General features: G+C 42.5%; 3 protein-coding genes across 3 annotated transcripts; 2 read left to right on the top strand and 1 right to left on the bottom strand.

The window, feature by feature from the left end:
- Positions 1-984: 984 nt before the first annotated feature.
- Positions 985-8,776, top strand: Cbr-fln-2.1 (the record flags this gene model as incomplete). The annotated part of the gene is given in 20 exon segments (XM_002643433.1): positions 985-1,426; positions 1,479-1,733; positions 1,788-1,970; positions 2,033-2,235; positions 2,934-3,060; positions 3,257-3,478; positions 3,526-3,693; positions 3,741-3,851; positions 3,896-4,639; positions 4,957-5,111; positions 5,116-5,848; positions 5,902-6,140; positions 6,142-6,149; positions 6,176-6,296; positions 6,301-6,703; positions 6,750-7,163; positions 7,213-7,330; positions 7,396-7,542; positions 7,609-8,431; positions 8,489-8,776. Coding segments are annotated over 20 exon segments (5,904 nt in total), but the record flags the coding sequence as incomplete, so codon positions are not given.
- A 1,573-nt stretch (positions 8,777-10,349) lies between these two features.
- On the top strand, positions 10,350-11,356 carry CBG16141 (the record flags this gene model as incomplete). The annotated part of the gene is made up of 6 exons (XM_002643432.1): positions 10,350-10,442; positions 10,490-10,626; positions 10,679-10,823; positions 10,872-11,033; positions 11,077-11,148; positions 11,198-11,356. 6 exons carry the CDS (start codon positions 10,350-10,352, stop codon positions 11,354-11,356), a joined length of 768 nt encoding a protein of 255 aa, XP_002643478.1.
- An 808-nt stretch (positions 11,357-12,164) lies between these two features.
- CBG27443 lies at positions 12,165-13,833 on the bottom strand (the record flags this gene model as incomplete). The annotated part of the gene is made up of 5 exons (XM_045238868.1): positions 12,165-12,270; positions 12,318-12,985; positions 13,034-13,209; positions 13,293-13,482; positions 13,555-13,833. 5 exons carry the CDS (start codon positions 13,831-13,833, stop codon positions 12,165-12,167), a joined length of 1,419 nt encoding a protein of 472 aa, XP_045099810.1.
- Positions 13,834-14,405: the final 572 nt, after the last annotated feature.

Below are 14,405 nucleotides of genomic sequence, written 5' to 3' on the forward strand. Positions count from 1 at the left end.
ATGGATCCATTGGCTGATGAGGAGGAGCGTGAGCAGCGAAGAGCACAATTGGAAAGAGACAACAAAAACACTCTTGGATACACTGTTGCTCAGTATGGAGATGCTCGTTCTACCCCAGAACGAAGATATTTCGGAGATACGTTGGATAAGAAAGATCGTCCTCCATCTGCTGGATACTACTCTTCAATTCAACAGCAACGACCAACATCCCCAGAATATTCTACCGTCTACGAGCGATATGACAAGAAACGAGACACCCCAGAACTTCCACCACCACGAGTCGAGGGTCACGTCTCGGCAAGTTACAAGGGATACGAGCCCGTTTATTCTGAAGTCACGACAACTAGAACCACGACAACTACCGAGTACGAGAACATTGACAAGAAACCAAGTGTGCCAAAGAAGAGAGCCACGACGCCAGAAGGGCATGTAGAACCAATGAATGAGCATGAGGAGAGACAAGGGTTTTTGAGAACTCAATCGGAGAAGGTTTTCGAGCCAGTTGAGACACACCTTCATAGATCTGATGAGAAGGAGTCGATTTATGATCTTCCACCACAAGAGAAGCTTCACAAATACCCAGAAGAGCCAACTATTGCTCTTGCTGATCAAACTTCTGCTCGCTCCGCTTATTCCAAGGGACGCGAAGATGACATCTATGAAGCTTCCCGTCACACTTCTTACCCAGCTGCTCCAAATATTGACTATTCTGATAGAAAGGAAGAGCTCAGCAGCTATAATAGAGCTAAGGAGGATCACTATGGAGTTGTTGGAGAATACCCAGCGGCTCCTAAGATTGCTTACTCTGACAGTAAGGACGCCGTAGTGCGAGATCATTACGCTCGTGCCAAGGAAGAGCCATACGGAACTATTGCTGACTGCCCACCAGCCCCAGAAATCGCATTAAGATCCGATGATTTGAAGGAAACCAAGAATGACTACGTACGTGCTAAGAATGGTGACCATCCAGCAGACACCTCTTGCCCACCACCACCAGTCATCGAGATCAGCAAAGCTGAGCAAGCTCGTAGAACCGAAGAGTACCTTCGGGTAAAATCCGAAGATGACAAGATTCTCGCCAAACATGGATTCACCAGAAAGCCGGAACCATCAATCGAGATCCAAGAGCCAGTTACCGAGCAAATCCGTGACGATGTTGTTGAGGCAGCGATGGCTCCAGAAGTGCCATTGAGACCAAGCGACGAGTTGCCACACTCACCAGTTCCATCGTCGAAATCTACTCCAGCTACCACTCCAAAAATGTCGTTGAAGTTCAGAAAGGATGGAAAAGATGGAAAGCCATTCGACTTTGGAAAGAGCAAATTCACTTGCAAGCATGATGTGATCAAGAGAGGAAAGGAAGTGGAAGTCAAGCTCGAGGGAATCAAGTTGGGAAAAGAAGACAATCTTCGTGTCGTTGTTATGCGTAAGTTAAACTCTTTCATCGAAACATTTAAGATTATTAAATCAATCTTTAGCACCAGCCAACAAGGCGATCCCAGGAGCCAATGGTGGCCCACCAACCGAGGTTGACGCTAAGGTCAAGAAAAGCAGCAGCAAGTACGAGATCACTTTCAAGCCAACCGAAGTGGGAACTCACAAAGTGTTTGCCTATGTGAACGAGATTCAACATCCACTGTCTCCATTCGCCGTCCGTGTCTACGATGCGTCGGAAATTATTGTCGGAGAAATTCCACACCAATCAAATCTCAATGACACTGTTGAGTTCACAGGTAAGGGGTCATGGAAAAGAATGAACATCAGTAATTTATTGTTTCTTATTGTAGTGGACGCTGGACGTGCCGGATTCGGAAATCTCGAAATGGCTATTAAGGATGCTGATGGTGTCATCATTCCATCGCATGTGGCGCAGTTGGAAAGTGGATCCGCCAAGTTTTTGGTGACGTTCACACCAGCCACCAAAGGTGCCCACACCGTAAATATCACTTTCAATAAGGAAGTGTTGAAGAGTGAGTCTATTATTGAAAAAGCCACTTTCCACCCCCCCCCCCCCAAAACCTTCTTCATTCAGATTCTCCATTCGAAGTGAATATTGTGGACGCTCCACTTCCTCCACCAGTCGCTCTAGAAGCTCCAGTAGGAGTAGCTGCCGTTGCTTCTCCATCGTTGAGCAAAAAAGAGTTGAAGGAGCAGGAAAAGGAGAAGAAAAGAGAGGAGAAAGAACGTGCTAAACGTGAAAAAGAAGAACGAGCTACGCTGAAGAAGGAGAAAAAGGTGAGCAACTTGATTTCCTGTCGCTTTCTGGTTTCTACTTGTTTTTGTAAGAAAAAGAAGCGTTCTGCAAAAGGCTGTTTGTGCATCTTTATACACTAATTCAGTGTCAGAGTCAGGTTAGAATTCACATTGAAGTGAGCACATTCCAACACATTTTATCCTCTTCTCAACTGGAATGCTGCTCATCCTAATTCACTTGTTTACAGTGTCATAAGATTTTGATTGGAGGGGGGAGAAGGGGCCGCAAAACAGTTTTCTTTCGCATCAGTTCGCAAACATAATCGCATAAAGAGGTTGGAAAGGAAAAGAGAGAAGAAATAAGAAACGACCTTGTCCGGAGGGGGGCTTACTTTTTTTTTCCGAATCATTTTTTGCGCATCTTCCGGTTGTTTTCTAACCGTTTTGTGAGAGTAGCATGAGATTTACGAACACTTCTGTACAAAAAATGGTATACGGTACTTAACGAAAGCTTTTCAATTTTAGCTACTTTCAAACAAAATAGCCTTCAGATGTCTGAAAAGTTTAGTAATTTTACTAAACAAAATTAGAGCTTCAGTTTTGTAGTTGACAAATATTTTGTAAAAATTCACATAAATGAGATAAACCGCTCGGAAGTGTCATTCTTTGAAATTTAGCATGTTTTTCTTCCAACTCAATTTTTCAACAAATCCATCTCCTAATCTAAAAATGTCTTTCAGAGTAAGACACATCGTTTCCCTGCCAAAACGACCGTATCCAAAATTCCGTCACTTTCACGGGTTGGACAACCGTCCTCCCTTGTCGTTGAGGTATCCGGTCACGATCAGCTCGAGATTCGCGTCCTTGGTAGGTTTTCCAGTAAATTTGATAATTTGAAATGTTTCAGGTTTTCAGACATTCGTGTTCTTGAAAAAAAATCTGAAAATTTTTTGCTCCTCTTCACTGTACATTCCTATTTTCCCCTCTCTGCATGAAATTAGAATCTTACCCCTATTCTAACACTTGAAGATTGTCCCCCAATCAATTTTTCTATTCGTTTCAGATAGCAAGAAAAATGAAATTGGAACAGAAATCGTGGAAATTGAGCCAGGACACATGCAAATCAACTTCACACCCGCTCAAGTTGGAGATCACGAAATTGATGTTAGATATGGTGGTGTACCAGTCACGGGCTCCCCATTCACCTGCAGAGCTTACGATCCAGCTAAGATCAAGGTCGGAGCCATCCCAAAGGGTCTTCTTGACAAACCAGTCTATTTCACCGGTACGGCTACAGTAATATAGCTTTTTAAATTAATTTTCCAATTCTAGTTGATGCATCTGAAGCCGGAGTTGGAAATCTAGAGGTGGCTGTTTGTGAAGGACGTGTTCCATCTATGGCTCATGCTCTTGGCCATCATAAGTACGACATTTCATTCGTCCCCAAAGAAGATGTCGACCACACCATTACTGTTCGTTTCAACAATGAACCAGTACCAGGTAAATCGCGTTTTGCGCAAGGCGTGCCTTTCATTGACGCGTTTCAGGATCTCCATTCATTTGCCAACTAGTCGCCACCGCCCAAGCAACAGCAACTGGAGCCGGAATCGAGAGAATTCCAGTTGACGAGGAAACTGAGATTCAGATCTTGACTGAGGGTAAGAAATATATCATCGATGTCTTCAACTCAATATTCTTTCAGACACAGAAATCGCTCCAGAAGCCCGCGTTCGTGATCCACAAGGAAATGACTTGCCAGTCAATGTCACTCGTAGCCGTGAAAACAACACTCTCCACATCGCCACCTACGTTCCAAAATGTGTTGGAAATCATTTGATTGACATCACTCTTGGTGGAGAAGCCATCGCTGGATCTCCATTCACCGCAAAGGCATATGATGCAAGGAAGACAGTACTTGTTCCACCAACCGGTGCCGTTGTTGGAAAACCAGCAACTTTCGTGATCGATGCGGCTAGATCTGGAGCTGGAAACATGGAGATTATTGTGTCTGTTGATAACAGAAATGTGCCAAACTTCGTCCAAGCCGAAGGCCAAGCCCGTTTTAAAGTCTCTTTCACTCCACAAGACGCAAAGGATCATACCATCAGTGTGAAATTCAACGGAATCAGTGTCCCCGGATCTCCACTCATCTGCTCTGTGAGCCCAACAGGAGCTGTGCCAGCCGCCGTTGTCCTCCCAGCAGCCATTGGAACTGGAGCTGCCGTGGCAGCCAGCCAGCACGCTAGACACACACCACAACACTCATCAGAAGTGATTCCAGTCAAGCAAACAACTACCACAGTGCTCCAGAAGACTCCAGAAATCAAGGAGAAGGTTGAGAAGACTGGATTGGCACGTGAGCTAAACTCGGCTCAAGTTGGACAGAAGAAGGGATTCACCATCGATAACATCAACAAATCTTCCGATTGCAATGTGGTGATCACAGGTTAGTATAATAACTTTTATAACTTCGGTTTCAATTTGCTGAGCACCTTCTCTTTTGATTGGGAAAACAAAACACAACTTGGGATTTAACGCTTATTAGCTTTTTGGGTTCTCTAATTTGGGTTCTCTTTTTGTCGTCCTATGTCCCTTTTTTGTCTTGAATGTGTATATGTGTGTTATGTGTTCTAAAGCTCCTGACGGATCGCTGGTACCTGTGACAATTCAAAAATCTTCAACATCTGCATACGCCGAGTTCACTCCTACGCAAATTGGTAAGCATACACGGAAAAGGATTCGATTGGAACTCCAATTTTTTAGGAGAACATCTAGTGGAAATCTATTTGGACCATGAAGTCATCGACGAGTTTGTGATCAAAATCAAGGATGAGAGACACACTCTTCCACCGGTGTGTCTTGCAGGACAGAAATATTCTTTTGATGGTAATTCTTTTGATGGTTTTAGATATACAGCTCTAAATTCTCAATTTCAAATTTTTAGTAAACTCCGATGACAAAAACCAAGTCCGTGTTACTATTCGAGAACCATCTGGTCGAATGCTACCAGTTCAAATGGAAGACCTACCTGACGGCGGTGTACGCGTATCCTCTCGCTTCAAAGAAGTTGGACCCCACTCGATTGACGTTTTTGTTGATGACCAACCAATTGGAGAGCGCAAAATGCAAACAGTGATTGATCCACTTAATGGAGCACAATTGGTTTCCGAGCCGAAACGTGAAATCGTTGGAGAGCAAACCGAACTGAAGATTTTGATTGATTCTGGTGTTGAGTCACAAGTCGAGGTGATTATCGAAGGACCGGATAGAGAGGATAATGAAGTCTACATGAAGAAGGTTTCGGAGACACTATGGTCAGCAATTTGGACACCACAAGTTGAAGGAGAACACGAGTTGTCAATTTTGGTAGCTGGTGAACAAATCCCAGGATCTCCTTTCCCTATTCATGTATTGGATCCATCTGCTGTTCGAGTCGTCGGCCTGAAGAATGCTCCAGTTGGAGTTGAACAACAGTTCAGTGTTGATTACACCAATAGTGGCGCTTCCATTGCTACGGTAGAAGTCAGACATGGTGACCAACCAATTCCAACAACGGTGAAGAAAATGAAACCCGGACAACTTCTCTGCACATTTACCCCATTCGTTGACGGACCGCATCAAGTCGATGTGATTATTGATGGAGTCCCATTGACAGGTATAACTACAGTAATCTTGGTTCCCACTTTTCTAATAGTTGTTTTCTTTCAGAAGGACCTTACGAAGTGTTCATCAGTCATCTTGGAACTGTTCGCGCTTCTGGAGACGCACTGAAAAAAGCGCAGCGTGCAAGAACCGCACGTTTCGAAGTGATCAATGTTGAACAGAATCGTGGTGAACTAGATGTGATGGTGTCAGGTAAACCATCAGAAGGAATGAGAAGACACAATTTCCCCAAGAACCCTGATGCTTTCTTCTATTACATCTATGCAAATTACCAAACTCTTAATCTATAATTCGTTCCTATCAATTTCAGAAATTTCAGAGAATGTGTATGTGCATGTGTCGTTTGCATGTTTTGTTCTCTATGTCTATCTTTTACTCATAATTTTCATTTTCACAATCTGACTGTCTTTTCAAGAACCCTATTAACCCTCCTGAAATATTCCAGATCCAAAAGGAGGACCACTTCCAGTCCGTTGCTACAAACAACAAGATGACAGCTACTGGGTAGAGTTCACTCCAGAACATCTTGGAACTCACACCATTGAAGTGACGTTCGGAGATGTTCCAGTCCCAGGATCTCCATTCAAAACTGAAGTCATTGATGTGAAGAATGTGGAAGTTCGTGGACTCTCCGAGCCAATCTTGCTCCGTCATGCCACCACTATCAATGTTGATCGCCGTAATGCTGGAAATGGAGAGCTCCAAGTTGAGATCACCGATCCATCTGGAACACCACTCCGCACGGAAACTCTCAAGTCGCCAGGAGGCGAGGACCGTGTCACCTTCTTGCCAAACCAAACTGGAGAGCACAAAGTTAATGTGAAAGTGGCTGGATTCCAGCTCCCTGGTGAGTAACAGCTTTTGATTATTTATAGAGCTTGAAATTTTTTCAGGATATCCACAGACCATTTTGGTTAGCGAGCAAGAAAAGCCAACGGTCTACGGTGCCGCCGTGGATCAATCGATCAAGATCGGCGAGCCAGCTTCTCTAATTTTCGATCCAAAAAAGACTAACGGAGGACTCAAAATCCATGTTGCCGGACCAGACAGACAAAAGATTCACCACAACGTGATGCGTCGTCCGAACGGAACATCAGAAGTCGTTTTCTACCCAGAAGAGACTGGACCATACACAGTCAGCATTGACTTCAACAACCGCCCAATCTCAGGAAGCCCATTTGTGGTGAATGTTGTTGATCCCACTAAAGTTATTGTCAATGACTTGGATATGGATCGTGACGGAACTCTTTTGCTAAGACTCGGTCACTCGAACTCGTTTGATGTCGACGCGACGGCAGCCGGACCCGGTAAACTTAAAAAATACATCAGAACAAATTGAAATCAGAAAATTTACAGGCAAACTTCGCGCGGAAGTTCGAGATGCCGACAGTGCACTGCTCGGTAATGGCCCGGTTGTCGAGGACATGGGACAGGGAAAATACCGCGTTCGATTCAACCCGGATCAACCTGGAAAGTAAGTATTGCTTGATTTTCCCGAAATAAAAAACACTAACACTAGAGACCATTACCATGTTCTAGGTACTCGATCTACTTGTACTGGAACGAGTTGCCAGTTGAGAGCGCATTCCCAGTTAGAGCCCGATCCGCCGCCGAAGACCTTCCGACTACTTCACGTGCTGTTCGGGAACCAATTCCACCACCAATGACCACCACATACCACACACGGTAGGTTTTTCCCTTTTGAAATTTTGAATTCGATCCCAGACAGCTTCTCATAAATGTAACTTTCAGTGAAAAGTCGTCTGGTTCGAACGTCGATGACGAGATCAACAGAATCATGGTTAGAGGAGATGGTCTTCACAGAGCTGTGCTCAAGGAGCACAATGAGTTCATCATCGATGGAAGTGACATCAACAAAGAGGGACGCATCACCGCCACTCTTCTTGGGTCTAAAGCAGATATCCCAGTCAGAATACAACAACTCGGACACAACGTCTACAAGGCCACATACACCCCACTGACTGGTGGAACCTATGAGTTGCACATTCTGTGGAACGGAAAGCACGTGAAAGGATCACCATTCGCTGTGTCCGCTGACACATCCGCCCATCTTGCTGATCTCATCGACGTAGATGCTTCGACGTTGAAGATTGGAATTATCAATGAGAATATCAAGACGGTCATTGACACTCGTCGTGCCGGATCTGGACAACTCTCTGCTCTTTGCATGGGACCAACCAAACCAGCATATTGTGAATTATATGATCATAGAGATGGAACATATGCACTCTGCGTCCGACCAGCCGAGATTGGAAAGCACACCTTGGTGATCAAGTACGACGATGAGCATGTTAAAGGAAGTCCATTCGTCGTGCACGTCTCCCTGCCACCAGATCCGTCCAAGGTCAGAGTCTACGGACCAGGAGTTGAGCACGGAATTCTCTCCTTGTTCAAATCCAACTTTGTCGTTGAAACCAGAGGAGCCGGAGCTGGACAGCTGACTGTTCGAGTCAGAGGACCAAAAGGAGCATTCAATGTGGAGATGCAGCGAGAGAAGAAGAACGAGAGAACCATTCACTGCAAATATGAACCAAAGGAACCAGGAGATTATCAGGTACGTTGGAAACCAGAACTTGGGCTATTCATCGGAACAATATTATTTTTTTTTCAGGTCGAAGTGAAATGGCACGGCGAACACGTCCCCGGAAGTCCATTCCTCGTCATGATTGTTGACACCGAGAAGGAACTCTCTCGATTCCTCCGCGGCGAAGCACCATCACCAACACCAGCTACCCCATTCATCCCACCTGGATGGGTTGCTCAACCACCACCAATGTTCCAAATGCAACCTGGACAACAACGATTCCTTCCACCACCCGGCCATTTCGGACCGATGGGCGTTTCAAGCCCATACGGATCTGTTCCCCCACCAACCAAACATAAAGGACGCAATCATTAATTTCTCGTGCTTATTTCGTGATTAGTGATACCTCAACCTACAAATTATAATAATTTTTGAAATCTTTTCTGTGCTATGTTTTTTTTCCGAGATATATATTTTCATAATTGAGACAGCATCAATTGCTATTTTAGCTTATTCTCATACCATCTGCTTAGTCATATGCCCTTGCTCTTCCTTGTCCAGTTTACCCCAACCCCCAAAATACAATGTGATACCTTTCTCTGATGATGACACAAACATTTTTCTGCTCTTTTATCCTCATTTCTTTCTTTCAATTCTTCCAAACTCCCCGCTCATTCTGAATTTGACTTACTGTTTCTTCTGTGAGATATGAAAAAACAATTATCCTGCCAAATGTTTTCTTACCTAGCTTCTTCACCCACCCTTTCAATTTCTAAATGCTCATTAATAAAATGAACTGAATCCTGTGCGCTCTGCTCTTTTTGTAAAAAAAAACATTTTTGTAGAATTTATATTTTTTCTGACAAATTAGAGTTTCTATCTGAGCTGAATCCATGAGAATTTTCCATTGTACACGTTTTTCGGCCACCAGATCCGTCCAAAGTCCGAGTCTACGGATCAGGAGTCGAGCACGGAATTCTTTTCTTGTTCAAATCCAACTTTGTCGTTGAAACCAGAGGAGCCGGAGCTGGACAGCTAACGGTTCAAGTCAGAGGACCGAAAGGAGCATTCAATGTGGAGATGCAGCGAGAGAAGAAGAACGAGAGAACCATTCACTGCAAATATGAACCAAAAAAATCATGAGATTAACAGGTATGTTGGGAACTAAAAGTTGGGCTATTCATTAGCATGAAAGTTTTCCATGAAAAGCCATTTCCTCAGGAAGAGCCACTTCCTCAGGAAAATCAATGTCCATCCTATTACCATTTTCTATTTTCTAAGTAAGATCGAAAATAGTTGTAAGGGCTGATTCGATTTTTGGGGGTTTTTAATTTTTTGATTCTTGATTGTCAAGTCGTTGTTCTCATTTTGTATGATCGAAATCATTTGTTTTTAGGACTGAAAATACTTTTTAGACTTCCAAAAAACTGTGTTTAGTGGTTATTCCTATTTTTAAAGGACTAAATGTTTTAGAAGAATATTATTTTCTTTTGTCTTTGTAGACCTTGAATTCTGCTGTAATTAGTCCAATAAAATATTTCCACCTCATAAAGGTAGTTTCAGCTATTAGAAAGTGAGCTTGATCGTTGAAAGGTAAGCTTGGCCTTTCAAAAATAAGCTGGATCTTCAAAAAGTTACCTTGGCCCTTCAAAAATGAGCTCAAAACTCTAATTCGGGGGATACTTAATTTTTCTCAAAACGACTTCTCATGATCTTATTTTCTCAATTCAATGGAAAATACATTCAAGACTACGGAAAAGATAAGAAAAACAAAACAAGGCGTCGTATTCCTTATCAGTCGCATCGCAATCAACATTCGCCACAGTCAAGACTACATCGTGGTGATATAAACGGTCACCTATTTAATCGACCAGTTCATTTTTCTGCGTATCTACATTCAATCTACTTGTAAAAAGAAGCATCTTTGAACCTTCTTCAGATATAAAAAATGGAGGAGAGCTTGATTCTAGCTGAGCGCAAAGGAAGTGTTCTGTGGGTTACTTTAAACCGTCCGAAGAAGTTCAATGCTATCACAAGAACTGCAAGTTTCCTTTGTTTCTCATTCTAAGTGGCGGTTTTTACTTTCAGATGTTCCTGGAGCTCTGTGAGATTTTTAAAGAGGCAGCTGTAGACGATGAAGTCACATTTGTGGTCTTTACTGGAGGGAAAGGAAAGTATTATTGTGCTGGAAGTGATTTCTCACCAGCTGAGCTTGCCACTCTCACGTAAGAGGCTTTTTCATAATTTTCAAAATGCTTCGACTTACTTTGTGTTTAGATCTATCGAGCATCATGGCTACAAACTCCTCATGGACATCCTTATTCCCTTCCCAAAGCCGATTGTTGCACTTGTTAATGGGAACGCAGTGGGGATTTCAGTGACTATGCTGGGAGTGATGGACGCAGTGATTGCGATTGATACGGTAACTAAAAACACAAAAACATCGAAAATTCGAATTTATAATCCCTAGGCAACATTTGCCACACCATTTGCCGATATTGGAGTTTGTCCAGAAGCATGCTCCAGTTATACTCTTCCAAGGATCATGGGATATCAGAAAGCGGCTGCTCTGATGATGTTCAGCCAGAAGTTCACGGCTCAAGAAGCGTTTATTGCTGGATTAGTGACCAAGGTAGTCTGCTATCCTTGTTCCTGGATGTTTTATCTCTTTTTAGGTTCTCCCTGCTGCCACGTTTGAACAGGACGCCCAAAAAATGATTGACCACTTTGCTACCTTATCCCCGGTGGTGAGTTTTTGAAATTCTCGTTAAAACGTATTAAAATAGGATTTTCCAGACCATGAAAGTCGCTAAGGAACTGATGAGAACCACCGAAATCCAAGATGCCTTGCTGACTGTCAATCGAAAAGAGGAAATTCAACTAAACGGAATGTTCTCGCATGATGACACTATTGCCAGACTCACTGCGAAGTTCATGAAGCCATCGAAATTGTAAGCAGTTAATTATCGATTTATGAAGAAACATCCCGATTTATTCTGTATCAAAAAAATTGTATAAAGGCTTAGTCTTTTTTCGAACATGTTAAGAAAAGAGTTGTGGGAGAAACCTGGGAAAAATCTCACTATGATTGTTTACATCGGAGAATTTCGAGTGATGTAATTTGAACAATACGATAGGTTGAAAGAATGGTTTGGGTGAGTAAAACAGGTAAGAATAACTTACAATTGCTAAATAACTATCCATATATAAAGTACATGATAAAGAAACATTGAATAACTCAACTTAATTCCTAGGTCAGACAAGAGAGCTCAATAGTCCATGATTTGACTGGAAAAGGTTAGATCATTGGACCAGAAAGACAAGAATCATGGTATATCAGAATCTTTGGAAGTTGTGTAAGTAGAGAAAATGTAAATCGTGTCACTGATAATCTCAGTATGAAATATGGATAATAGAATCTCGGAAGTATTCGGCATATGGGGAACTATAATGTGTTGGAAAATTGAAATAAGCAGGACGGGAGGTGATAATCATAATGAAGAAGTTAGGAAAAAGAAGAAATCTATACCCATCACGAAATTCGGAAAAAAATGATAGGTGAAGAGAGTTCTGGGTGGATGGAAAATATGAACAATTGGGAAATAACGGAATCTGGGTGGAGAAGATCAGATGGGAAAAAAAGAAGATACGGATGCATGGAGCTCGAAGTGGAAGGAAGAAGATTAGCGATGTTTGGCGGATAGATACTGAAAAAATGCATCTTAGTAGCCCAACAAACAAAAGACGCTTCATACCTCATCAATTAATCTCTCTTTATTTTTGTTAGACCGGCCATCACCAAGTAATTATGCTCCTCCATCCGCACATTCAACTCATCATAAGTGTGACGCTCATAAGGTTTTTGGGGTCTGGAAATCTTGATTATTTTTCAGTATCTACTACTCTAGTCACTTACGCTTGTGGCCTTGGGATTGGAACAAGTTGTCCCACGCGGATGCCGTTGAAGGTGATCTCTCGTGGCTTATTTGATCCAGATTGTTGACTAGCATTACTTGTTGACGGCTCAGATGAATTTGGAAGAGAGTAGCGTCGTATAGGTAGACAATCACCATCCTCAGGAACATAGAAATCGTGGAATTGAGAATCGACTGGCTCATCGGTGTTCTGAAGTTTCAACAGAATCTCCTGCTCCTCATCCCACTCCTCTTTTCGAAACTGAATGTGACGCGTGATGACTTGATCCCATTCCAGAAACTTGTTTGCGTTTAGGAGTACAGTCGTCGAATCCGTAACGTATCGATAGAACCAACGGAAGCATCGGAGTCCAGGGGAGAATCCTGAGTTTGTCATGAACTTTCCAAGCCATCCAATGGCTTGCCCAGCCTTTTCCTCCAGACTCGAGTCAGAGCTTGTGTGCAGAGAACGATCATTGAAAAGATCATATTCGATCATATTGGCTCTTTTCTCTGCATTGTCGAACGGTCCTAAAACGCCACGAATCGCCAAAAGATAAACCAACTTAAGGATGGTGAAAGACAGCTCCTTAGAGTGTCTTGTTGGGACAGCGGCATGGAAGATGTATTGAGCTATCATATAAAAACTGTACTCCTTCTCGTCGAGACACTGAAAACAAAATTATAGCGATGTGAAAAGGTTTAGATCAAAACTCACTTCAAATTTTTTCACTTTTCTCAAATCGGAGTATTTTGAAACCGGCCACATGATAGCCAGGAAACTTTGACAGTCACTGCCGGACAGCGTTGGGCGATGAGCGTGATTTTCAATGTTGTGAATCGACTTATCAATGGTTCTTTCTGTATTCGCATCCCCATCCTCCGTGTATAGATCTGCAAAAATGTAACGCTAAGATTTTCTATATCATGTTCGAATATTATCTATTCACTCAAAAACCAGCTAGAAAAAAACTTACGCAGCCGAGATTCCGTTGGAGGCCCCGCATATGCTTTTTGCAATAAATCATTGTTGTCTCCGCATCCGAGGGGGACAGTGCCGTGAATTTCAATTTGTTTGATGGCTTCAACAAACTTTTTTCCATCATTGAATGCCGCGTCATTGAAGATTGCACAACCCGCGTGTTTTGTATTGTATTGAATTCTCTTCTTTGTTTTTGCTTTTATATTACCAATTTCTTTGACCGTTTCAATATCACTCAGGACTCTGTTCTAAAGAACTTTAGGGATATAATCCTTGATATTTTCCAAAGCTCTTTCCATATCAAATCGGCGGTCGGAGATTGGCCATTGACGAGGGGGGTTCAGAGGTCCATAGAAATCTGGAGTCAGAGGTCCAGAAAAACTCCATTTCTCGAACCTTGCTTCTTTTTCAAAAAATTCGTCTCTTCTGGATGCCTTGGCAATCTTCGGTTTGTTTTTTTGGTGAACCCTCTCATATGGGTTCTTCGGTTTCCAAGAACTCTTTGGATGGTTTCGTGGAGATTCTTTGTTCTTCATTTTGCCTGGAAAAAAGTGATTCCATTTCATTTTTGAGGGGTTTTCTCAAACGGGCCATTTTTCAGAGTTATGACGTTTTAAAAAGGCATTCTCTGTCTATTTTGCAAAGACTTTTTTAGCGGCAAATTTTTTCCTTGGAACAGTAGATTTGTATCGAAATCAATAGATTTGTATCGAAATGAACAATAGATTTGTATCGAAATGTATCGAATGATATTAGGTTGGAAGGAAAGTTACTGTACATTTTTTTTCACGAATAACACAAAAACATGAATTATCCGAGATGGACCGTCTGCGCCATCGTGGTCCACGACATGCTGACAACATTCAGGTAACTTGTGGATACCATTTCTCCAAAAGCCAGCTGACCGCGACTCGAAGTATTCCTTCAGTCCATTGTTTTCATCGATTATGTTAAAGGCCAGGGCCCGTGACTCCTTGGCCTGGGCCCGGGTTTTCCAAAATTGAATTTTTTTTGAAATTTCAGACATTTTTTCAATTTTTTTTTGTGAAAAAAACTTTTTTTATGGACACTTTTATCGTGAAAAGTTGTTACTTGACAGAAAAATCTT

Source organism: Caenorhabditis briggsae (assembly GCF_000004555.2).
Source record: "Caenorhabditis briggsae complete genome, chrX, whole genome shotgun sequence".
Taxonomy (NCBI): domain Eukaryota; kingdom Metazoa; phylum Nematoda; class Chromadorea; order Rhabditida; family Rhabditidae; genus Caenorhabditis; species Caenorhabditis briggsae.